At 42.1% G+C, this 25,462-nt stretch overlaps 1 protein-coding gene across 8 annotated transcripts in view; it reads right to left on the minus strand.

Annotated features, from left to right (window-relative positions):
* The window catches only part of TSEN2 (tRNA splicing endonuclease subunit 2), a 58,488-nt gene that overhangs the window by 9,826 nt on the left and 23,200 nt on the right, over positions 1 to 25,462 (minus strand). For 4 of the 8 annotated variants that reach the window (XM_055343425.1, XM_055343424.1, XM_055343426.1 and 1 more), the window contains exons 7-12: positions 21,268 to 21,318; positions 18,944 to 19,082; positions 11,549 to 11,585; positions 10,771 to 10,882; positions 9,366 to 9,455; positions 7,344 to 8,172 (exon numbers count right to left, since the gene is read on the minus strand). In XM_055343425.1, coding sequence (XP_055199400.1) covers positions 8,113 to 8,172; positions 9,366 to 9,455; positions 10,771 to 10,882; positions 11,549 to 11,585; positions 18,944 to 19,082; positions 21,268 to 21,318 — 489 coding nt within the window. In that variant the 3' untranslated portion in view covers positions 7,344 to 8,112. Of the gene's footprint in view, positions 1 to 2,919; positions 4,204 to 7,343; positions 8,173 to 9,365; positions 9,487 to 10,770; positions 10,883 to 11,548; positions 11,586 to 18,943; positions 19,083 to 21,267; positions 21,319 to 25,462 lie in introns of those variants that run through there. The other 4 variants (XR_008666852.1, XR_008666853.1, XR_008666854.1 and 1 more) reach the window with 3 other exon arrangements.

Consider the following 25,462-nt stretch of genomic DNA (forward strand, 5'->3'; position numbering starts at 1 on the left):
GGTACCTGGGATGTGCTGCAAGTGGGTCAGCGATTTGCCATCATCAGAGAAGATAAAGGAGAAAATAAAGATTTTGCTTGCATTGCCATTCAAATACGGAAAGGAAATAATGTCATAAAACTCAGATAAAATAAGACTGGTTAATGTCAGAAACGTCAATTTCATGCTTTCTCAGGGCTATACCCCTTGATTTTCAAAAAAACCTTTGATGGTCCCCAGCCCCTAAGACAGGCTGGGGGTGACAACAGCAGTATTCAGGCTATTTCTTCTTTCACATCAGGAAGCTACAGATTTCCCTCTCCTAAAATTCACAGTACCACCCTACAAACTCTATCCCACACTGAAATAACACCAATAGATGGCAATGTTGCTCAGTTTTGCAGAATCATGACCCTAGCAGCCTCCCATTAAGTTTCTTTCATCACACCAGCTAAATGCTAACTGAAGGATGAGGAGATTCAGCATTGGCACCAGCTTGTGAGGTAGAGGGTTCTCCCTGCAACCCCCAGAACGCACCTCTTCAGCTCATCTTCTGGTGTAGCCCTGGGCACGAGTCTAGTCCTTACCAACACTCACGCAATGACAGCCTGCTGGGCTCCTTTGCACTGCAAGGTCATAAAGTTTGCCTCAATGTTACCACTTTGAAAGTCTATAATGATCCACCCAAAGCATCTTCCCAAAGCCTTTAAAGCATGCATGAAATACTCTTACCACCAGGAAAAACCAGTAAACATTACTTAAACATACACACACACAATGGCCTATCTGGCTCCCTTTGCACAGGAGGTACTTTACTACCTCAACTCTCCCCATCTCCAAGGCGGTCTTCACTACTTCACCTCAAATTATTTTTCTGTCACCTCCCTTTCCTCCACTGTGTCACCAACCAGCCATAAACGTTGGCTTTGCGTTTCCTAGAGAAAACAATTATGGCAGTGCTTACACTTCTGGGTTCTCTGAAAGAAAAACAAGTATACCTGCTGTGTGCCAGACTTTCATGGGTCATTTCGTTTGCAAAACACACTTATCAGGTAGTATTTATCCCCATTCCACAGGTGAGCAAACTAAGATTCAGAGGCAGGGCTCCCCAGGTCACAACTGTTTCCCTAGTGAGGACTTGAAATTTGGACTCAGGTTTTTCTGATTCTACTTTTTCTACTTTATCAGAATGTGCCACTTTAAAGTTGGAAGAGGGGCAATGGGGTTGCTGTCAGTTAAGCATCCGACTCTTGACTGTGGTTCAGGTCATCATCTCAGGGTCGTGGGATTGAGCCCCATGTTGAGCTCTGTGCTCAGCAGGGGGTTTGCTTCTCTCACCACCACCACCCACTTCTAAAATAAATTTTTTAAGAAGGATTTTATTTATTTGACAGAGAGAGAGAGAGAGAGCACAAGTAGGGGTAGCAGCAGAGGGAGAGGGAGAAGCAGGCTCTCTGCGAAGCAGGGAGCCCAACACAGGACTCCATCCCAGGATCCTGGGATCATGACCTGAGCCCAAGGCAGACACTCAACCAGCTGAGCCACCCAGGTGCTCAATAAATAAATCTTAAAAAAATAAATAAGTTAGGAATAAGAATATCTACCTGTGTAATATTATTTCTGAAAATGTAAAGATTCTAAAATCTTAAATCCGGGCAGCCCGGGTGGCTCAGCGGTTTAGTGCCACCTTCAATCCAGGACATGATTCTGGAGACCCGGGATCTGGTCCCGCGTTGGGCTCGCTGCATGGAGCCTGCTTCTCCCTCTGCCTGTGTCTCTACCTGTGTGTGTGTGTCTCTCATGAATAAATAAAATCTGTAAAAAAAAAAAAATAAAATCTTAAATCCTTGCAACCTTTCACCTAAAAAATAGTGAATTATTTTTTTAGTGAATTACTTTGAAATAAAATATACTTAGTTTTAAATATATATATATATATATATATATATATATATATATACACTTAGTTTAACAGTTTTACAAGTGTGCTTTTTCATATGTATTCCTAAGGCATCTCTGTATCTCATAAAATGGCAGAAAGACTAAGTTTTTTTCAGCTTATATATAAGAAAGCAAAGATTTAAAATAAACAGGGGTTTATTTTTTATTTTTAAAGATTTATTATAGAGAGACACACAGTGATAGCACAAGTGGGGGATGGGCATAGGGAAAGAAACTCAAGCAGACTCCCTGCTGAGTGCAGAGCCCCACAAGGGGCTAGATCCCACAACCCATGAGATCACAACCTGAGCCAAAATCAAGAGTTGGACGCCTAACAGACTGAGCTACCCAGGTGCCCCAAATTGAGGAGTTTAAATATCTCTCCATTTTAGAAATGAACTATAGTTAGTTTTAAGGAAGCTAACATTCATGTAATCAGATTTTTTAAAATTCTGAATTCAGTTGGTAAAATCATAAATGGGAGGGGGGTAGTAGGGAAAAGATATCTCATTTCTTTTTAAACCAAGTATTCTATGAGAAGGGGAAAACTAAGTTAAAAATCACATTCAAGTAAATAGTAACTTAAAGCGAAAATACTTTAATAATAAGGGCAAAAAAAAAAACCCCAACCAAAATAAAAATTTTATTCCACGAATAACAATGATTTTTCAGACTTGTAGACTATGCTTAAAAATGAAGCAAAGCCTAACCAGTCCCACCCTGGTAAACCTGCTTAAAGCCATTTCCCATTCTTGTTGGTTTAATCCCTGTCAGATGTAACATTATGAACTGATTACTTTCTAGAACTGAATCTCCTTATAGGAGAATTTAGTACAGTAGAGGCACAGATGTCACTATTTCTCCTGTTTGGGAACGAGAGAAAACATCAGCCTCTATGAAGCTCAGAGAATCAACATAAAATAATCAATTGTACAAATAACTATTTAAACAGATGAGAGTAGGTATGGTGATTTTTTTTTAAAGACTTTATTTATTTAGTCATGAGAAACACAGAGAAGAGAGAGAAGCCGAGAGATAGGCAGAGGGAGAAGCAGGCTCCATGCAGGGAGCCTGATGCGGAACTCGATCCTGGGTCTCCAGGATCACACCCTGGGCTGAAGGCGGCACTAAACTGCTGAGCCACCTGGGCTGCCCTGTATGGTGGTTTTTATGACATGAGTGCTTCCTCTTGCCCCCTGAGATGAATCAGAATAGCTGGAAAGGACTGAAAAGTCCACCACAAGCCAGGCACTGTGCTAATAAGCATCCAGTAAGGGCCAAGCCACTTAATCCTCCAGCAAACCTCTGGGCACCATTATTATTTTTTACTTTTGTTTCCATCGAGGTGAGATTCTTACTACATAAACCCATCTTAAAGCAAAATATTCAGGGGCATTTAGTATATTCAGAATTGTGCAACCACCACTGCTCTGAAACATTACCCCTAAAGGAGACTCTGTACCCACTCAGCAGTTGCTTCCGAGTCTTCCTTCCCCCTGCTCCTGGTACCCACCAATCTGTGTTCTCTATGGATTTACCTATTCTGGATATATGCCTGGAATCAAACAATATGTGGCATTTTATGTCTGGCTTCTCTTGCTTGGCATGTAGCCGGGATTCATCCATGCTGCATGTGCCAGCACTTCCTTTCTTTTTGTAGCTGAAAGGTATTCCATTGTATATGTATGCTGATAACATTAACTCCATTTTCTAGATGAGGAAACAGGTTAAGATACCACAGCTAGTAAGTGGGAGTTGGGATGCAAACCTGTGTCTGACTCTAAACCAAGGAGGCCTTAGCCATCCTGTCCTCCAGCCAAGGCCAATGAAAGAGACCAAGCAATTGCTAAAACTTGATACCAAAACCAGAGTCTCACTGACAGTTTAAAAACCCTGAAAACTGTAAGCCACCTGAGGAGGTGGTGCCTTAAAGGCGGCACACGTGTGCAACGCAGAACCATCTATCAGTGCCCCACTGCGGCCGGAGCTGGGCCCACACCTCCCAAGGGTGACTGTCCAGTTCTAGCCTCGGTTCTTCAGAAGGTAGGATGAAGGTAATGCAGCTCTGTGATGACAGAAAAGCCCCTCCGGAACACAGAAGACCCCTGGTGAAGGTCCTCTCAGCTCTCCCACTTTCTGTGCACAAACAATGCCTGCATGTTATTGGATGGCCCTAACTTCCACAAACGCATTTCATTCTCAGCCCAGACTTAGCTCTGAGTATAAATAAATAGACACTGTGTCTTCTTGGTCTCTTGCCAGTCTGGTGGGTTTGAGTCACTCCTGGGAAGAGAGAGGAAACTCTGTCACATGTCAAGTGCTTTTTGAGTTCTACTCCTTTATCCACACAATGATGTAACTATTATCAGCAACCCAATTTTAGAGATAGGAAAATTGAAGCTCAAAAGGACAATTGCCCAAGGTCACGTAACCACTGAAAGGCAGAGCTGAGATTTGACTGGTTCCTTTCTAGAAGGCTCATTCCATTACCTAGACTTTAATAAAATTAACTCTGGGGAGACCAATTAAAAGTTAAGAACCACACAATGCTCCCAGGTTTGCAAGTGGGATCCACAGATGGTCCTCACAGAATCTGTGAACCTACTGAAGACCTATGTAAGAATCATATACATGAACATGTTCCTGGTGGGGACCTCAGGTTGCACCCCAAACCTGAGGCGGGCGGACCACCCAGGTGTACCAGCAAATACCCGGCCCTGCCTGGTGTCCTGGTCTTTTTTTTAAAGTTTATTTTTATAGAGTGAATGGCATGGGGTGGGGGGATGGGAGGTGGGGTGAGGGGTGGGCAGAGGGAGAGGGATCCTTAAGCAGACTCCACACTGAGTGCAGGGCTTGATCCCATGACCCTGAGATCATGGCCTGAGCCAAAACCAAGAGTCTGATGCTTAATGGACTGTGCCACCATGGTGCTCCCAGCCTTCCTAACCTTTACTCGGACAGGCCCTAACAGGGCTGTATTTCTGATTTCACATGCTTTTCTAGGCTGGTGTCGCTTTAGCGGAGATCTTATAAAGGCTGAACACAGGATCAAGAGCTCTCAAGTCTTCCACTTGCACTTTGTTGTGGTGCTGTGTGTGTTGGCCACGTCTGAGACTCAAACCTTTGTCCTGTGGAGGGGTCCCATTATTTGAAGTCAAAAGTCTATTGCAGGATAAGTAAGAACACAGGTGTCTGCCCCATCTTAACCCCCACTATCTGAATATATACTCTAAGAATTTGCAAAAAAAAGTGGTACTCCGTATTGGCTATCTAAATAAAAAATAAGGAGTCTGTGAAGTCTGCAGCAAAATCACCTAAGTTATGTCTGGACCACACAACATGCCATGGTCTAAGCTGACTGCCTAATGCTTGTGCTAGATGTGTGGCATACTGGCACGACATTTCCCCCACTTTATTACGTAAAAGTGTCTCCCATAGGAGTGGAAAAGCCCATGAAGAAAGTAGGGGAGTTTTAAAGTTCTAGGAAATTCCTTTAAAAAAAAAAAAAGTGATAATGTATTGAGAAAGGTGATCATATAAAAGATACAATCTTGGCTAAGCATATGTTCCCTTTTTGTGTGTATGGTTTTTTGCACTGGGTGACAAAATATAACCTGCAAAAAAGTATTGGTTCTACAATTTCATGGTATTCTTGAGTGTGGCATGCTACTTTATAAAGCCAGTGAAATTCTTGTATGACAGGTGCATAGCCAGTCCACGTGATGCCACTAAGCACAGGATGGTATAGTGTGAAGCTTAGATGCCTTTGGAAAGCTGGAAAATGATGGAGGAGAAGGAGGATGTGGTGAAGAATTCCAGTTTTAAAGTAAGCTTGGAAGGTTCAGGATTTAAGACCCATGTAAAACACTTTGAAGAAAGAGTGAAACAACTTCTGTTCTCACTGAGGTGGCAGCAGCTTCCCCACTGAACCACAGCCTGAAGGTGGTTTTATCACAGACCAAACTTCTAGTCTTGCTGAAACTGAGCATTTTTTTTTTAAGATTTATATTTATTTGAGAGAGAAAGAGAAATAGAGCAAGCAAGCACACAGAGGGAGAAGCAGCAGATTTCTGCTGAGCAGGGAGCCCGACACAGGGCTTGATCCCAGGACCCTGGGATCATGACCTAAGCCAAAGGCAGCCACTTAACTGACTGAGCCACCCAGGCACCCCGAACCTGAGCTTTAAAAAAAAAAAACCCAAAAACAACACACACACACACACACACACCATCTGTTACCTTTATTTCAGAAGGTAAGAAAAAAGTTCTAGGACATAATGCATCTAAAGCTAAGCTAATACTGCTTTTAGTTGGTAACTGAGGCTTATGTCAACCAAAACCTTTGGCGATACATCATCCCAGAACCCCAGGGCCCTTGGGTAATGCTGAAGAGTGCATGGCTTGCTACATGATGCTCAGACTGTGTATATGAAGGAAAATATTTCATACAAGGCCTTTCTAAAGATAATGCTTTTGGACATCCTTCTAGAGCTTTCAGTTAGCAATAATATCTGTGCAGTCTTACAGCTTTTCTACATCTTTATTTTAGCCTTTACATGAAGGAAGTCACCATAACCTTGAAGGCACATTAGCTGATGATAAGGTATGTGATGTGAAGGGCTCCCAGGAGGACGGTATGTGATGTGAAGGGCTCCCATGGGCCTTCCATGATGAAGGATTCATGGAAGAATTTTAACCATCAAGGGATATATACGCTGATCAGGCTTGGGGAGAGAAGTGTAACCACCAATGACAAATGAAACGGGGAAAAGATATGGCTCCTGAAATTTTTGCTGACTTTCAGGGTTTTAAGAAAGTGATGCTTCAAAGCAATGTCTTTCACTTTGCTAAGGATCCTGGAGAAAGCAAAGCCGGTAGTAAAAACATTGAACTATTAGCATCACTAAAGAGCAAAAGGAGTTAGTACTAAGAAGCAGTAATGGATGGTCATTATTGGTCTGGGGCAGGGGACGACCTCCCCTATTTGAATGCCAAATCTTTAAAATGTAGATCATGCAGGCATATGAGGATTCTGTTGCAAGAGCAGGATCATGGTGTGAACAGAGGCACCGCGTGAACACACACAACTATAAGCAGAATCTCGGGCTGCTGGGAGCCCCAGGACCATGTGTCAGAGGAATGCACACAGATACCCATCTCCTAGTCATCTCTTAGCTTCCAGCTCCTACCTTCCACTTTTGGGGTATTCAGTACCAAGGAGAAGATTGTCTGCCAGTGTCCTGAATTTGGACACTGGACGTATCTCAGACATTTGTCTCCCTCACACCATCACTGGCATCCCCCCTACTTATCTGCCCCTCCATCACTGCCACTTCCCAAACCTTCACTGGTATGCAAGCAAATTGAAAAAGGCTTGGTTAATTGTGTTTTACTAAATGCTAATTGAATTATGTATCTTCATACATTATTTCACTACATTTTTTTATTTAGTAACAAGTTCAGTGAGGCAAGATGCAATTTTTATCTAATACTGTACAATATTGTTGTGTAAAATACACAAACATGTCCATCAGTGAGTTTACTGAAAGTTAAAGATTAGGTTTTAAAGGCTTTCTGACATGGAAATCCTTGATAGACATTAAACAAATTTTTAAGTGTTTGAGTAATTGGTTCAAGTTCTTAGATACGAGGAGACACATTATTTGTTCCATTTAACATAATGGATCGATGGGGTCTTACAAATCCCCAAGTCTCCTCTCTGACACATTCTCAGGAACAGACTGGAGGTGAGTAACAAGAGATGCATGCACATAAAAGTGTTTGGGAAACTGTACCGTGCCACACGAATGTAAACTACTGCCATTTTCAGGTAAAATTGGAGAGTAACAGGATTTCCCTGTTGCTGGAAGAATCCTCTTGTGACTCATCTAGTCCAACCTTCATACTGGAATGGATGAGGACAGAGGTCCATAGACAAGAAGCTCGGGATCAGTCAGTCAGTGACTGACCCAAGGACGGATTCTGAAGGCCAGCACAGGGCTTTTTTGTCTCCTGGGTAATTTTATCTTATAAAATACTAATCACCTTTTGGTGCTGGGAGTGGCATGCCCTTTAAAACTTTTCAATTATCAGACAGCTATATAAGAGGACTCTTTACCTCACACTGAACTTGGCTTATTGTAGGACACTCAATAGTATTTGCTGGTAAATCATAGTTCTGAGGTTGGACTGTTAAAGTTCATCTTGGTCACTCCTCTCTCTTGAAGAAACCCAGCGGCTTAGAATCACCTCCTGTAACCAACGAAAATAAAAAGGTGATTAAAAGTTTCAAAAACAGAAATGAAAGAACATGCTAGGCATGTGAGATCACAGCAATGTTTCACAGAGAATTGTCTATATAATGAGGACACCTGCTCCCATTCCTTGTCACTGAAACACCAGGGGGAAAGGTGAAGGCAGCAATAGACACCTCACATGCAAATACTGTCTACCATAATCACACCAGATTTTATTTATTTATTTTTAAAGATTTTTTTTTTTAAGATTTTATTTATTTATTCATGAGAGACACAGAGAGAGAGAAAGAGAGAGGCAGAGACACAGGCAGAGGGAGAAACAGGCTCCACACAGGAAACCTGACGCAGGACTAGATCCCGGGTCTCCAGGATCATGCCCTGGGCTGAAGGCGGCGCTAAACCACTGAGCCACCTGGGCTGCCCTGACACCAGATTTTAAAATCTAAACGCGCCTTTGCATTGGTATTCCACTAGCAGGTTTCAGGAACAGGAGTACCAGTGTGAAAGCTAGCATTTAACATCAGAACCAGGTCTGAAATGGCACTGGTATATCCAGGCCGGCACTGAGAAGGGAGAAGTGCGTCTGGGCAGGCATCCTATGAACAGCTAACCTAGTGGGCACAAGCAGGACAAACTGCATGGATGAGGCAGGGGGCCAGGGAGGCCGACAGGCAAGGCTACAGTGGGACAGAGCAGTGGGAACAAGGAGGGAGGGTGCAGTGTCAGAGACAACATCGATGACCTGCTGAATATGGGGGAGGAGTCACAGATGGGGCCAGGGGTAGAAACAGTAACTGATGCTGGGAGACAGTGTGGCAGTCCTGCCAGAGAAAGACCTGCCAGGAAGATTCCCCAAAAGCCAGACAAGAAGTTCACGGAGGGAGTGAGCAGTGACACCTGAGTTTCTGGGAATGAGACCTGGGAGAGGCCTGGCTAGGAGGTGCCAGTGTCTATGAGAGCAGTGTCAGCTGAAGGGTGGGGACGGAGGTCAGAGGACATGGCAGACAGAGCAGCAGCAGGAATTAAGGGGGCGTGAGAGTGGGCTCAGCAGGGAGAGGGCCTGAGGGGCTCCCTGTTATCAAGGCTACATGGTTTTCATTTCTTTTCTTGGGACCACATGTTCCAGAGGACCCAATGTGGTGGACAGAATCTTTGCAATACCATGAGTTTGTCTCTGAGTTCACCTACCTGAACTTTGATTTGTTTCATACATTCTGGTGACTCCATCTCTTTGTCAGTCATGGTAGAGGGTTTAATCAAATAGCACAGCATGAGTTCCTATTGAGAAATGAAGAATAACCTCCACATCCTATACAATATAAATTTGGGTGTGTCAGTAGGAAATGCAGACAGACTCCATTTCCTCCCACCATGTGCTCCTGGAAACTCACAAATCACCTTGGTTTCCTCCTAGAAACATGACTGGGCCTGAGATATAGACCTGTCATTTAGTTACTGTTGACATGGCAAGAGATTGTAAATAAAACAAATATATGGATTATAATAAACACAGTATTTAACATATTGAATATATGCATAAGTCCCAGCAAATGGGTATAAAAATACTAGAAACAGTTTAGACTCCCTATTTCTAAAAGACAGAGGTGCTTTTTACAGGCCAAACCTAAGCAACTTAATCTGTATTCAAGGCAGCTGCCACCTGGCCTCTGCTGGACCTTCTGGCCTCCCCTCCCACAGCGCCTCCAGCAGCACTGGAGCAGAGTCAGAGGGGGTTCGCAATCTGTGTTCAGTTAGCAAATTACTGAGTAAAAGAGAACACACAAAGTTTTCATCCTTAGTAGTCCTGGTATGAGATGAAATTTCTCTCCTATCTCAATGGCAGCAGAATATAGCAGAACACAAATCAGGCAGTCAGATGACTCTGGGTTTGAATCCCAATTCTGCATATAAGCTGCAAGATCTTGGGTTCATCACTCAACATCTCTGATTCCTCACCCTCAGGGATGAAGATAACAGGGTGGTGAGAAAACATGCACTGTTTCTTTTCTTTTTTTTTTTTTTAAGATTTTCATTTATTTATTTATTCATTCGAGACACAGAGAGGGAGAGAGAGGCAGAGACACAGGCAGAGGGAGAAGCAGGCTCCATGCAGGGAGCCTGATGTGGGACTCGATCCCGGGTCTCCAGGATCAGGCCCTGGGCTGAAGGCAGCACTAAACCGCTGAGCTACCCAGGCTGCCCACATGCACTGTTTTTAGTTATAAATATTAATATTCTTCCTTTTTCTTCAAGAAATCTGCTAGCTTTGAAAAGAAACTTATCAATGCTCTGACTCCCCTGTGAATGTGTGTGACTGAATTTTTAGCATGTGCTGATGGCACCCCTGGCAGGCAGGCAATGCCCCCCTACATCAATCACTATAGGAAACTCTGAAGTTCAAGTCCTGGAGCTCAGCACCAGTGAGTGGTGGCAGGGAATACGAGAGGAGGCCAGCTTCTCACCTCATCTTTTAGAACCTTGCTGGCAGGAACACTGAAGTTCCTACAGATGACTTTTATGATTCTACTATATTTAAGAAAAAATAAATCCAACCATTTAAGTGACACATGAATGTCAAAGCTGATGTTGTTACCTTGGAGACGTTAACTGAAACCCTGCTCAAGGCAGCCAGGGACCTCCAACTGAAGGGTCTGCGAAGAGAGCCCTCAAAATGGTCGTCGACTAACTCAATGATGACAGAGTAACTGGAAGACACATAGGGAGCATTGTAAAAGCAAAAGGCATGAAATCAACCTCTTTAAAAAGAGTAATGCTTGTTCTACTAAGAATGAAGATACAGAAAATAAAAATGCAACATCTAATCTTAAATTCCCCTGCAATGTTATTGTGGAAAAGTATTAATGAACTCTCACTTTACATTACAAACTTTCAGGCTCATCTCAGCACTGACAAGGAAAGAATACAAGTATTTCTCCCAATAAGAAAGCCGTGAATTCATTCAACTATTTAGATAACACTCACTGATCTTAAGATGAACAATCAACTGCATAGACGAACTCAATGTATAACACTACAACACGTTATCGTAACCTATTTTTTAAAATAAATTAATTTTTTATTGGTGTTCAATTTACCAGCATACAGAACACCCAGTGCTCATCCCGTCAAGTGCCCCCCTCAGTGCCCGTCACCCATTCACTCCCATCCCCCGCCCCCCTCGTAACCTATTTATTATTTTACATATAGTACAACAGTGTTAGTGTAGAAGGCACAGATATAGAGCATCTACTCCTAAGAGGTGAAGAACAACATGATTATAACTATTTCTATGGCAGTGAAAATTACATTGGAGGTCAGAAGTTTCCTCCTGTCCCTTTAAGCTATTAACTTATTTAAAAATCATTCCAAACCTTGCATGGTAAAATGGAGGGCCTTTTCGATACAACACTGCAAAGAAAAAGAAAGAAAATGTATAACCATTTGAAATCAAAATCTTATTACTGACATTTCTCTTCTCCAAAGAGACATAAATACCCAATTATCTGTATATGGGTAGTTTGCAATATATCTTGTAGTCTATCTTAAAACTCAAACTGTTTATTTTTCTTCCTGGAACAAAATGCAATTAACAAAGCAACTCTATGATTGGGGCCCTAACATTCTCATCTCACCCTCACCCCACAAATGAAATCCAAATTTGAATATAAGCAATTTTGGTCTCACCTCTTGTCTTATACTCTACAGAGTAAGAATGTGAAATTATGTCAAACATGTTAAGTTCGTATAACATGGATCAGCGTTTTGCTATTTTCATTTTTTTTTGCTATTAATTTCAAATCGATCTAATTCTAAGTGTCTGAGGTACTCTGGCCAGGTACAAGTTGATTGAGTCTTGGTGCTAGAGAGGAATAAGAATCATGACTATTTTTAAGAAATAGTCAAAGTGGAGAAGACAGTCACATAACCATACATACGAGTTGGAGATCAGTCTGCCCTACTAATTCATTCTACAAATGTCAAAAGCCAGTGTCCATGAGAGTCTGAGGCAGGGGCCCTGTCATGCGGACTCTGGAACTTCATAGGGAACCTTTCAGAGGCACAAAGTCTATGGCAGGGAGTGGCTGTTTATCAAACCCACTCCCTCTCTTTCTAGGCACATGGCTAGATTGTTCCTCTCAAGCAGCCAGGTTGGCCCATAAAACCCTGCCACGTACCAAGGCTGTATTTACTTCTTTTTGAAGATGATCTTGAAAACCACTTGGTGAAGACCACAGAGCCACAAGGAAGAGCCTGGGCTCCTAAGGCACCTTGGAAGTTGATCTGCTCACCACTCAGAAACACCAGTTTTGGCTTTCACATGAAAAATTAACTTCTGTGGTTAAGACTCTGAGGTATGGGGCTTATATGTAACTATGGATATAAAAATTACTTTTACTAATGCACAATTACATCTGTAAGCTTATAGCTGTCCCCAGTGCAAAATCCGTGCAAAAAAGCTTTTTATCCTTTGAGGAATTGACAGAATTTTCCTTTTTGGCCATATCAGTACTGTAGCTAATCACATTTTCCTTAGGTTCAGCAAGCTCAGAGCTACCTTGATAGCATGAGTTAGTAACTCTGTAGGATCCCATGGACAATAGAGCAACCCTTCGCCTAGACTACACTTTCTAGAGTCACGTTTCCTTATTATTCTATTTCCTATTTAAATTATATTTAAAGGATTTGGCAAGTCAGCTCAAATTCACTGTGCCAGGGCACAAATTTTAGTAAATACCCCAACATACAATCCTCAACTTTCTGAGATATGGTATAGCGGAAGGAAACCACGTACTGGAATGAACTTGAATGCAGGAATTTTGTTTTCTGGCTGGTTTCTGCCACTCATGGTCGTGTGACTTCAAGTAAGTTACTAACATCTCTGAGCCTCAGTTTCCAAGAGTACAAAATGAAAAACGAGGGGGAAATTGAGATCTTCTCTAGCACTAAATACCATTATTTGTGACCAGGCACACATGTCTAATGTGCATCTGGAATACTGGAACATTACATAACTTGAAAGCAGCTCCTCCCCACAAGTTGGGTCATTTTGGATGATTGATGATGGTGGTATAGCTTAGAAGTTAAAAGCACCAGACAGACCCAAGTTCAAGTCTTATCAGTATCAAGACCACATGAAGATGCCCCCTATGTTTCAATCTCCTTATTAGGAAACCTGGGGGTAGTCATTGAAGGGAGAGGGGCTGACACAGTGACTGGCATAAAATGAAGGTTCAACATGTTACCTAGGATAGTAATCATAATGATGAGAGTGTATTCAGAGGGGAAAATAAAATCGTTTTACAAAAGTGCCTCTCAAGCAGAAAGATGAAAACTTCAGAAGTCTAAGAAGTCCTGGGCATTCAAAAATAAAGTCTGGAAGAATGGGGAAAAGAAGAGAAAGCTCCTTCTTATAAATGAATGCCAGCTATGGCATGTAGAAGGAATGAAAGAATTAGTAAATGATTACTGCAATAATTAATTCGGGCAGCCGTTATAATTACTGGGGACCCAGGTATGTAGTCTCATCCTGCGTATTACTTGTTAATTACAAAAGGAAATATGCAATTTTATAACAGACATCTGACACTGGTCACTTTAGCCAAGTGATCAAACTTAGTGTCATCAAGAGTGGGACAGCCTGACATTAAGTACCTCCTGATGGGGCATGATACATACAACTATGTGAGCCAAAGAATGTGAGCTGGAGTCTAACCATGAGGAAACAACTGAACATATCTAGAATGTGGGATATCCTCCAGGAATCTTCAAAAAAATTTGATGCCATGAAAAACAAACAAGGTAGAGAAACTGTTTTCAATTAAAAAAAAAAAAAAGCTAAAAAGGCTATAGTGAGCCACAATCTGTGAATGTGGCCTTATTTGGAAAAGGCTCTTTAGGGTAGCCTGGGTGGCTCAGCAGTTTGGTGCCGCCTTCAGCCCAGGGCATGATCCTGGAGACCCAGGATCGAGTCCCACATCGGGCTCCCTGCATGGAGCCTGCTTCTCCCTCTGCCTGTGTCTCTGCCTCTCTCTCTCATGAATAAATAAATAAAAATCTTAAAAAAAAAAAAAAGGAAAAGGCTTTTTGCAGAGACTGGAATGATGCAACCATAAGCCAAAGGACATCCAGTGCCACTTGCAGCTGAGGAGACAAGGGATTGATGTCCCCTACTGCCTCTGGAGGGAGCACAGCCCAGTGGACTTCTGGCACCCTGAGCTGTGAGAAAACGAATTTCTCCTGTTTTAAGCCCACTAAGCTTGTGGTAATTTCTTATGGCAGTCCTAGGAAAGTAAAAGAGAAACCTACAACGCCAGATGTGATAAGTCAACAGTGACTAGAGTCTGTATTGAATAAACCGTCACAAAACTCCCATAGCTGCGAAAGACATTTTGGAGACAATAGATGGAAATTTAAATTTTCTGGCATTTTAATGATATTGAAAGTTCTGATTCCTCTCAGGGATTATATGGTTTTATAGTGATGTAGAAGAATGTCCCTATTCTTATGAGTTGCATGCAAAAGCTGCGCGTGCAGATGTGGAAAATGTTAACAAAAACATTTAAGAAGTTTGGAAAAATAAGCCAAGCGAGTGGTTTAGGAAAGAACCAAGACATGGGAAGAAGGCACAGGTCTTTATTCTGTGAGGAATACAGAGGAGCTGCTCTGATGCGTCTTCCTGGAGGCAGAACTAGTTGTCAGCCTCTGGGGCTGGGTGCCACTGCTGGCGATGACTCCTTTGGGCTCCAGGAACCCTGTACCCTGTTGGCTTCTAACGGCCCCCATCACTCCACTTTTGTCTTTCAACTTCTAATTCGCAGGCAGCTGTGAAATTACATGACCAAACTCAGTCAATGCGAATCCAAAATTGGGATTGTGTGGGAAGGAGGCTTAGGAGTAATTAGATCTTAAGTTATATCAACCAGTAGCTGCATGTGTCAGAACAAAATATACAGCTGGAGTTGGTCTTTAGCTTTCAGGCTGGCAAAGGTGGTTTGGTGTGGTGGAAGTACATTGAGCTTGGACTCAGAGCTAACCTCTGCACTTACTTGCTGTGGGACCCTCGGCAGCTTCCTTGACTCTTCTAAACCATAATTTCCCCAACATACTATAAAAGGAAGTGAATACCATGTGTCTCACAGGAGTATGAAGATTAAACAAGATGAGGGAAGAAAAGCACCAAGGCTAGGTACCAGGGCAACATAAAAGCCAGCAGATGAAGGAGCTTTTGGGTGGGGAATATAAGGAAAGGCTCCCACTTGGTTTCTAATCTGGTTTTCACTAGTGGGTGATCAAGGTCAAGTAGCTTGACAGCTGCACTCAATTTAAGATCCATATCACTTGTTCCAAGCACTGCTCCTGCAAATGAAATGTGATTGACAAGATTTATTCAAGGGAAGAGTTTCCCTGATAAGATGTGAATTTCATAATAGCCTTTTGTCATAAGTCATTACTTCTATAAGCAGAAACAATGGTTAAGAGAGGACGTCCTGGGCTTAACCTGTGTTGGCAGTTCTAGGGTATGTGTGATTAGGTCACCAAACTTCAAAATTAAAATAATATTGTTAAAAAATTGCAGGCACCAAGCAGCTGTGCCCAGAGAACAGGAAAATTTAGGGAAGCTATTCCTTTTTTTTTTTTTTTTAAAGATTTTATTTTTAAGTAATCTCTATGCCTAGTGTGGAGCTTCAACTCACAATCCCGAGATCAAGAGCTGCATGCTCTACCAACTGAGCCAGCCAGGCGCCCCAGGAAGCTGTTCCTTTTATCCCAGGCTTGTGAACCCCTGCTAAAGCAGGAAATGTGAAGACACCCCTCGTGTTGCTGCTGGGCCAGAGATCTGGTCCCACATTAATTATACAAGCAGCCTGAAGTACATAATATGATCCAGCTGTGGGCAAAGGCCTCCAGGGAGTTGGGAAATAACACTTGCTTTTTTTCTTTAAAAAAAATCTGTCCTTTCAACCATCCCTATAAGGCAGTTTTTTTTTTTTTAATAAATATTTTATTTATTTGAAAGAGACAGAGAGAGAACACGAGCAGGGGAATGACAGAGGAGGTGGGAGAAACAGCCTCCTCTCAGAGCAGAGTCCGCTACAGGGCTCCATCCCAGGACCCTGAGATCATGACCTGAGCTGAAGGCTCAGGTGGCCCACACAGTTTGTTTTAAAATGACTCTTCATCAACAATATGGGATATATTGAAAATACCTGAGATAAGTTATGCTTAGAAGGTACTCCACAAAGGCCCCTTTCCCTTGCAACTTTTATTTTTTGTAAAGAAGATGGTGTTATTCATGATAAGCAAATGGAAACTTAGAGAGATGATGTAACTTGCCTGAGGTCACACAGTAAAGAGGTAGAGTTGGCCATGAACTCAAAGAGCTCTCTTCACTAGCCCCATGCCACCTCTGAAAGTATCCCTACAGCCTTGTTGACTGGAAAATTCTAACTCAAGTTTCACCCATACAATGAGAAAGCTGAAGAGACCTGCCAAGTGTTTGCACCAAGTGGCTATTCTTACAGGAGTATGAAAAGGAGAACACGGCAGGAAGCCAATGAAGGAAAATGAAACAGGCACATAACTTATTTAAACATGGGGAACTGTGGCCAACACAATTCTGTGTAAACCTAACAAACTAATTTCAAGCTAATCCTGATCATTTGTGTGCTAACCCTGAGTTAGGATATCTGGACCTGAAATCCAGGCATGGAAGAAACAAAAGAAACCATTTATCTCAGAGGGATAGGAAACCCTTAACCTTTATTTTGGATTCCTGGCGCCCTTCCCACTTGAGAATCTAATGAAAGGCACGGACTCTTGACCCAGAAAAACACACCAATCTACAAACACCATATTTTATGGGGTCTCCTGAAGACTATCCTAAGATTCCAGGATAAGTGCAATTTTAGAGCATTTAAAGATTTAAAATATTGAATTGGCTTTCTTTGGGTATTAAAAAGGCTCAAAACACATGAAACAATCACATGATACAGCTCACAAGACTTCAAGGGCCATGACTCCTAAGAGGACTTCTCAAATATCTTGACATTTTTGTTTGAGCCTCACAAACAATTCTGAAAACAAGCAGGAAGCACCTTCACTTAGCAGATGTGGAAAATGAGTTTGAGGGACTTAGTAGTGACACTAGTGCTGGAAGGGACCCCAGGGTCTCTGTCCACTCACCCCGGCCTGTGGCTTTGAGAGTTCCTTACATAATGACAACTCCACATTTATATGTGAAGGCTCTCCTGTGCTCTAGAATCATCTATCTTCATAATATCTCTACTGGACCTACTTAATATGTCCCAAATACGAATCTTAAGTATGTAGGCATTATTCCCAATTCCTCTTAAATGAAATTCTCACATCCATTCTGTCTCCAGGGCTGGTTTGGCTCATTTTTCCTAACTAAGTCTCTCTGCTTCCATTTTTGTCTCCTGCCCCACCCTGTAGTCTATTAGTAACAGAGCAGACAGAGGGTCCTATTCATTTTAAGTCACTTCTTTGCTCAAAATCCTCAAGACTTCCAATCACCAGAATAACAAACAGGTCCTACACAATCTGCATCAGCCTAAGTTGCAGACATCACCTCATGTTACTCTCCCTCTGGGATTTAAAAGTTTTCGACATACCATCTTTATGCAGTTCCTGAGATTTCCTTGCTTCAGGGCTTTTATGCTTGCTGTTCTCTTTGTGCCTCCTCTGTTCTTCACTCTTCCTTGGGATCTCCAAGTTCTGGATCCCTGTCTTCATGTTGTTCCTGCCTCAGGGTTTTTGCACTTACTGTTCACTTTGTGCCTACCCTGGTCTTCCCCAGATTCTCAAGTGACCTGTTCCCTCACTGTGGTCACATTTTTGCTTGTGGTCACATCTTTTCAAAGTCTTTTCCTAACTTTCTTCACTCTCTATCCCTTTCCTGTTTTATTTTTCTCAGTATTTAATAGTCCCTGAAATTACATTATGTATTTACTTGTTTGCTTACTCATCTTCCCAGCCAGAATGTAAGCAGCTGCACCGAGGCAGCTTTGTATTTGTCTCATTCACCTCTGTATTACTGGCACCTAAGAAGACCTGGCCTGCAGAAGACTCTCAGTAATTATCTGTTGAATGAAGTGCTCGTCTGGTCCAGAATTCTCTCTTTACTATAAGAATAGGCAGTTTCCAAGAGTTTCCAGAATTCAAATCTCAGCTCTCTTAAGTTGCTGGCCCTGGAAACTATTAGGGGAAAATGACCCATTCTCCAAAAACTGCAATCTTCCCATCAGAAAACTAGGAATAATAAAGAGTATCCTTTGCACAGGACTGCTTTAGGGATTAAATGATATAATGAATTTTAAAATGCTTGACACATAGTAAGTGCTCAACAAAGGATAGCAGTGATTATCATATTATTATAGGATTATTCTCATTTTCAGATGAGACAATTGAGTCCTAGCAAGTAAGGGACTGCCTTGTATCACATGATAACATGGCTAATGAGAGGAGGGGGGTGGGGGCCATAAAACTCTTCTCAGATTACAGAGCAGATGAGAGGAAAAACCTTAATATGTAGAGCTATAGGCTTCTGTCTCTGGGCTTTCTCCTCAGATTTCCTTTTCACTCTTCCTGGACAAACCCTCTAGCCCAACCCAAATATTTTTATTTAAGCCAAAAGGAAGACATCTTAGAAAAAAATCAGCAACAGCACATATTACCAATTCAAGTTTTCACCCTGGGATCTGTTGCAGATGCTGGTTCTCACACCTACCGTGTCAAGAACTACTTACGTAAATCTGTCCCATACTTAAGTCCCACTTTGGGCACCCAGCCCTTGCTTCGGAAGTAATGGTATGCCATGTATGTAGTCCTGAATGTGGGCTGAACTACAGTGAAAGCTTTCCAGAGCTTCATGATTGTTAAGGGCTCCTAATGTTAGTGAAAGGAAAAAAAGGCATTATTATGTATGCATTCGCTCATCATTCAGCCAGTGACCTGACATCCATACTAAGTGTGGAGCCGAAGCAGTAAACATACACAGCACTATGACAGAGGGACTTAACAGAGGATCTAAACCTGTGCTGTCCGGTGTGGCAGCATCAGACACGGGCCAGAAGGGAGATGTGCTTCAGGTGGAAAATACACACTGAATTTCAAAGACTTGGCAGGAAAACAGGAATGATACGTTGAAATAAATAAACTATGTAAATAATATGACTTTTTCTTTTAACCCCTTTCATGTAGCTACCAGAAAATTTAAAATGATACCCATGGTTCCTGAGGCTTATCTATCAGACAGCATGGCTCTGGACAAGGCTGCCCTGCAACAGTAACATCTGAGATGAGGAGGAAGTAGCCAAGTGGAAGGGGGTGGTGGAGGGAACTGGAAGCCGTGGGGTGAGGCAGAGAAACGAGTGCATGCCAGGGTGCTCAAGTGTGACAAGTCCACCAAAGTCAGAGGGCAGTGCGTTTCAAACATTTCACAGACCCAAGAGAGTAGCTACTGTATGGCAGGTCACATTCAGAAAAACCAAAACATAATTTTGTAAAAGCTTAAAAAAAAAAAAAGCCCCATTTTAGTCTTTGAAACTGGAAAATTTATCTCATGGCACAAATGAATAGTCCAACTCCATATGTTTCTAATGGAGGAAGTGAAGAGATTGACAGTGGCCTGGTTCAGAGAACATTCGATTCGATTCTCTGGTTGGGTTAGGGCTCAGTCAATGAGACTTGCTCAGTTTGTCGCAGCCCAAGATTTTAATCCATAAATATGAGCTAGAGGTTTGTTTGTTTCTTTCTTCTTTTTTTTTGGTTGTTCCTAAAATAGAAACTCCATACATATGTCGCCTTTAAATCCCAAACTAAGGTAACACTCTCCGCCCCTGTAATAAGCAACAGTCTTGTGGGAAAGGCCAAACTTCCACTTTGGAGAGCCCATCATGTTTCAGAGGCTCAGGAGTCTAGGTGGCAGTGAAATATTCTGATGAATTTCAGCTAAGGCCTAAGAGAAGAGACAAGGTGAGCTAAGAATGGCTATCATCTGGGAAAATGAGTCATCCATCAGCCGACAGCTATTTTCAAACCAATGGAATACTCATGAAAATAATTTATATAATTAGAATTTGATGAATGATAAAATTATGTACTCACAAGAACAGAACAAAATATCCTTTCTCTGTTCTATTTATTGTTCTGCTTAACTTTTTCTTTTTAATTTCATTTCAGTTATTTTGAATAGGTATTATATTCACATGATCCAAGTTCACAAAGCATAAAAATGTACAGTGAAGTTTCCCCTTCCACTTGTGTGCCCAGCTCCCTTGATGCCTCTACGAGAAGGTAACCAATGATATTGGCTTCTTGTGGGACTTTGTTCTAAGGGCAGCAGGCTACAGTACAGAATCACAGGCTTTGGAGATACCCTGACACCAGACTAGCTGTGTGACCTCGGGTGAGTTACTTACTTCCCCTGAGCCTCAGTTACCTTAACTGTAAAATTCTTACCAGGCAGAGTTAAGGTTTAGAAGTATTGCTTGTAAGGTACCCAATCACAACCTTTACCAAAGTAGGTGCTGAACATGGCAGTTTTAATTTTTAGTACTGTCCTAACACAGATTTCCTGATCATTCTCTAAGATACTACTCTTCTCCTAGTCTCCGGGAATGAAATTCAATCTGAAAGAGTCAAAGCTGGCTTCTGCCTTAATGATCCCAATTAGGGGGCACCTGGGTGGCTTAGTTGTTTAAGTGTCATGACTTGATTTTGGCTCAGGTCACAATCTCAGGGTCATGAGATTGAGCCCTGCATCAGGCTCTGCACTCAGAAAGGAGTCTGCTTGGATTCTCTCTGCCTTTCCTTTTCCCCTTCCCCCACTCGTGCATGCTCGCTCTCATAAATAAATAAACAAATAAAAAAACAAATAAATAAAGATTTTACCAAAAAAAGGCCTAAATTTTGGGATCTTACCCAAAGCCTAAACCCAGAGAAAAAATTCAATTCAGTTTTATTCAGTGAAAGTAGGTGCATCTGTATTACAGTAATAGGAAAATTACTACAACCTGCTTTTAATACCAGGAAACTTTTAAGTGGATTATATCTAAATATAACATCTTACCTTCTCATAATAAATACTCAGACATCCTAGAGCATAGACCAGGAAAAAGGCCTAAAAACAGAGCAAGCAGAAATGTGCATTAGAAACTGTCTCACGTTCTTGAGAAGTTATTTTACATATTGATTTCTTTTTGCCTTAAGTACAAATTAAATCATCTTCAAAATGGTCACATATTTTTAATGTAAATGGTTCATGCAAATTTCAAGGATTAGAAAAAATCTAAGAAAATATGAAAGTCACAAATTGGTTAAAAATCAGTAAAAAACAAAGCATTTGTACGATATTTTCCATGTATTTTCCTCCTTAAAAACCATCTGCCTAAACTGAAAAATGATTAAACAGCTGTAATAGAAAGCTTACCTCATTAGATTTTCCTCTGTAAAATTAAATAATCTATTAAACTGAGAAAAAAAACTTACAGAAAGAAATATACAGAAATCTGCAAAAAAGTAGGCCTTGCAGATATGGCTTGTAAAACAGGAGTTTCTCAGTCACCCTTGCTGTAAAGTGACTTCCTATTAAGTAATCCCTATCTTCCCATGAACTTCACCACACAGTAATGTGTTTTACTTGCATGGTGGAAGCAGGAGGAAAAGCAAGGAAAGTCAGCTATAGTTGAGTAAAATGAAAATAAAAATAGCTTTTCCCTCCAAAAAGTTTATTTATTTAGTAATCTCTACACCCACTGTGAGGTTCGAATTCCTGACCCTGAGATCAAGAGTCACATACTCTACCAACTGAGCAAGCCAGGTGCCCCAACTGCTGTCTGATAAAAGACAGACAATGCTAAACATTGATACCACTAAACAGACCCTGTTCTTCATTCTACTTGTAGAGGGGGACAGGGTTGTTTACACCTGACTAGACTTATGCGAGATTGGTGTGCCAGTGGCTAAACCATGGCTATTAGTAAAACTGGAGTACTTACTTTATAAATAGGACAAAAGATTATAACCAAATGAAAAACATTCTGCTGCTCCTGCCGCCTGGCACAGATGAGGTGACAGAGATGTAGTCCCCTGTTCTGCACTTGCACGTTTCTGTTCAACAGCACGGTACTGACAAACAGTGCTTAGCTTGCACTGTTTACTTAGCTTGCTTCCTCACTGCCCCAGCACACATAGGAACAAACAACAAGAGGATTTAAGAGAGCACAGGCTATGGAGCTGTAGGTGGTTTCAAGCAGCGACAAGGTTCACTAAGGAAACATTCTCATGATCCCCAGGAATTGCCTGAATCCACCCACTGTCACTTTCTCCTGGCTAGCTGATGGCACTTCTCTTCACAGGAGCAGTTCTCAAAGAAAGGTCGGGATCCTGGAGTTCCCAACACTCTTTCAGAAGATCTCCAGGTTAAAACTACTTTGTGATAATAACACATTATTTGCCTTGTTCCTGCTCATTCTCTCGAGGTTTGAAGACATGTGGTATCACAACAGAATGAATACAGAAGTAGATGTGGGCAGCAAGCTGACTTCTATAAAGCCAGACCTTAAAGTGACTGGTAGAAATGAAAAACAGTGCCATTCTTCTCACTGAATTTATTCTGTTTTGAAAGAATATAGTTAGTTTTCATAAAATTTTATTTATGTTAAGGTATAATGGAATTCACGTCATTATCTTAAAATGAATTAACGAACAAATATTTAAAATTTTGTTTTAATTTACAATTTGGTAAACAGTGACAGATATACTCCACATAAAGATTTCCTTGGGGTCTTTAATCATTCTTAAGAGAGTAAAGTGGTTCAAGAACTACAATTTCAGGGGATCCCTGGGTGGCGCAGCGGTTTGGCGCCTGCCTTTGGCCCAGGGCGCGATCCTGGAGACCTGGGATCGAATCCCACATCGGGCTCCCGGTGCATGGAGCCTGCTTCTCCCTCTGCCTGTGTCTCTGCCTCTCTCTCTCTCTCTGTGACTATCATAAATAAATAAATAAAAATTAAAAAAAAAAAAAAAGAACTACAATTTCAGTTTCACTCAGATCTAATCCTAGAGTTTCTCTGAAGATACAGGTGGTCACCTGAAGGTCCCGCTTCTCTGGGTCCCAGCCACCACTCCCTGCCTGGACTTCTCGAAAGCTTTTCTGCTCCATGCATTCTCCAGAGCAGCCAGAGCCATCTTTTTCACATGTGAAGGTCATGTGGCTCCCATGACTAAAACCCTCCAAAAGGCTTTACTACACTTTGCTTCCTACCACCTCCCACTCCGTGAGATCTGACCACCACTCTTGCTGGCCATGTTGGCTCCATGTCTGCTCCTGAACACACGAAGCTCATTCATCTGCCTTCACCCTTGTAATGGCTATGCCCGTATCTGGCAAGGTCTTCCCTTCTACCCTCTTAAAGCAACCCCCAACCCAATCATCTTCTTTAGAACAGTTTTGTCTGAAAAGATCTTTCTTACATGTGTCTCTCCAACTCAAATGTAAACTCTGTGAGAGCAGACACTCTGCCTGCAGTTTTGCTGGCCTGGGAGGGGATCCAGCACATGGTGATTGCTCAGTGCTTGTGCCGAATCAACCCTGAGTTTAGGAAACTGCCAGAGTCACTGAGAGCAGGTTTCTGCCGGTCTGGCTCTCCAGCTCCTTTCTCCTCACGTGGATGCTGTATGCCCCCATGGTCCCTTTTAGCTACTGGTAACCGCTTTCCCAGGTGCCCTACAATCTTATTTTGCTTTTGTCTTCCTGTGGCACACTACTTATTAATGCAGAGTATCATTGTTTCTTGGATGCACACAGTGGCCAGAAGGTGCCACGGAGGAGGAAAACTTGGGTCCTCAAGGAGCCAAGTGATTCCCCTGTCGGCTTTCCCAGCTGTCACTTCTTGGTTCAGAATGGTGCGACAGTGAGAATTCTGGGATGTGGTAGAGCTGGGCTGAAATCTTCACTAACAGGCCCGTAGAAGTGTCACTTAAGCTCTCCTACCTCATCTACAAAATGAGGATGAAAATGCCTTATTAAAGATTTAATGGGATTAAATCTCATAAAAAATTTAAAGGCTATGTGAAGCACCTAACTGCTCCATTCATTTTAGTTTTCCCTCCTTTTTAAAAAATCATTTAGATATTATAGCCTGGAAAAGTTCAATCCTCTCCTTGCCAAACAAAAGACTCCTTCCTGTTGTCTGTTAGAATTTAAGTTCTTTAGAAACTTTCCATTATCAGTAAATAAATGCTTCTCTAAAAACTGATGAAACCAATGCCTCATTAATATATATTGGCCTAAAATAAATGCCTTTTATGAATGCACACAAACTGCTCTTTATTACAGATGGAATGGATCTTAACTGAGTTGGCTGTATTTAGAATTAAATCATCAGAAGACTGGGGAAGTCTGGGAAGGTGGGTGATTATGTCCCTTGAGATCTCATTAGTAAGTTTTAATATCAAAGCAAAAAAGAGGGAAGAGTTTAATGATGGTTTTAATGTCATGTCACTAAATCTAGTTTCGTCCCAAAGCATTATAATGGAAAAACAGTTCTCGGTAACAGATCTCTAAGTCAACTGTGGTTATTATCATTCCCAAGCACCCGAGAGAACTGCTCTGAATCACCACAGAAGGGCCGTCCATGTTCCTGATGGACATTTATGGAAAAACACTAAACTGTACAACTGGTACACCAAACATGGGTGATTGAGAGGACATCTGCCAAAACAGACCTGAGAGGCAGAGGTAGGTTTAATCACACACTCCCTGAAAACTGCAACACCTCTCTGGAATAACCTCAAGAACAAGCAGCTTCCAAGAATGCAGAGCAATCTCACCTACCTCCCATTACTCTTGTCTTTCTTCAGGGAGTGTTTGGGAGAGAGCAGCAGATAGCAGCACCTTTTCTTGTTGGTAAAAAGCATCACATGGAACACAACTGGTCACCTACTGTAACAGTAAGGCTGACACCCAATGCTAGCTCTCTGCCCATGGCTGCTGCCTCCCAGAGTTGAGACAATGGCCAGCTCCTCCTGGCGTCAGCCCTCTAGCCTGCCCTCCTACTGGTGTAGCTCCGGCACCTGCCCTTCCCTGACACAGCTTCCTGCAGTGCCGCAGTGCCTCCATGACCAGGTCAGACCCCTGGTAGATACCAGTAGACATGCCTTCCATGATCTAGTCCTCCTGTGTTGCCATCCAGGACCGACCTACATGAAAGATCCTATGCTGCCCAGGGATAGCCAACTGGCTATCTCCTATTTATCTTTGA

The sequence above is a fragment of the Nyctereutes procyonoides genome, unplaced genomic scaffold (assembly GCF_905146905.1).
Source record: "Nyctereutes procyonoides isolate TBG_1078 unplaced genomic scaffold, NYPRO_anot_genome, whole genome shotgun sequence".
Classification (NCBI taxonomy): Eukaryota; Metazoa; Chordata; class Mammalia; order Carnivora; family Canidae; genus Nyctereutes; species Nyctereutes procyonoides.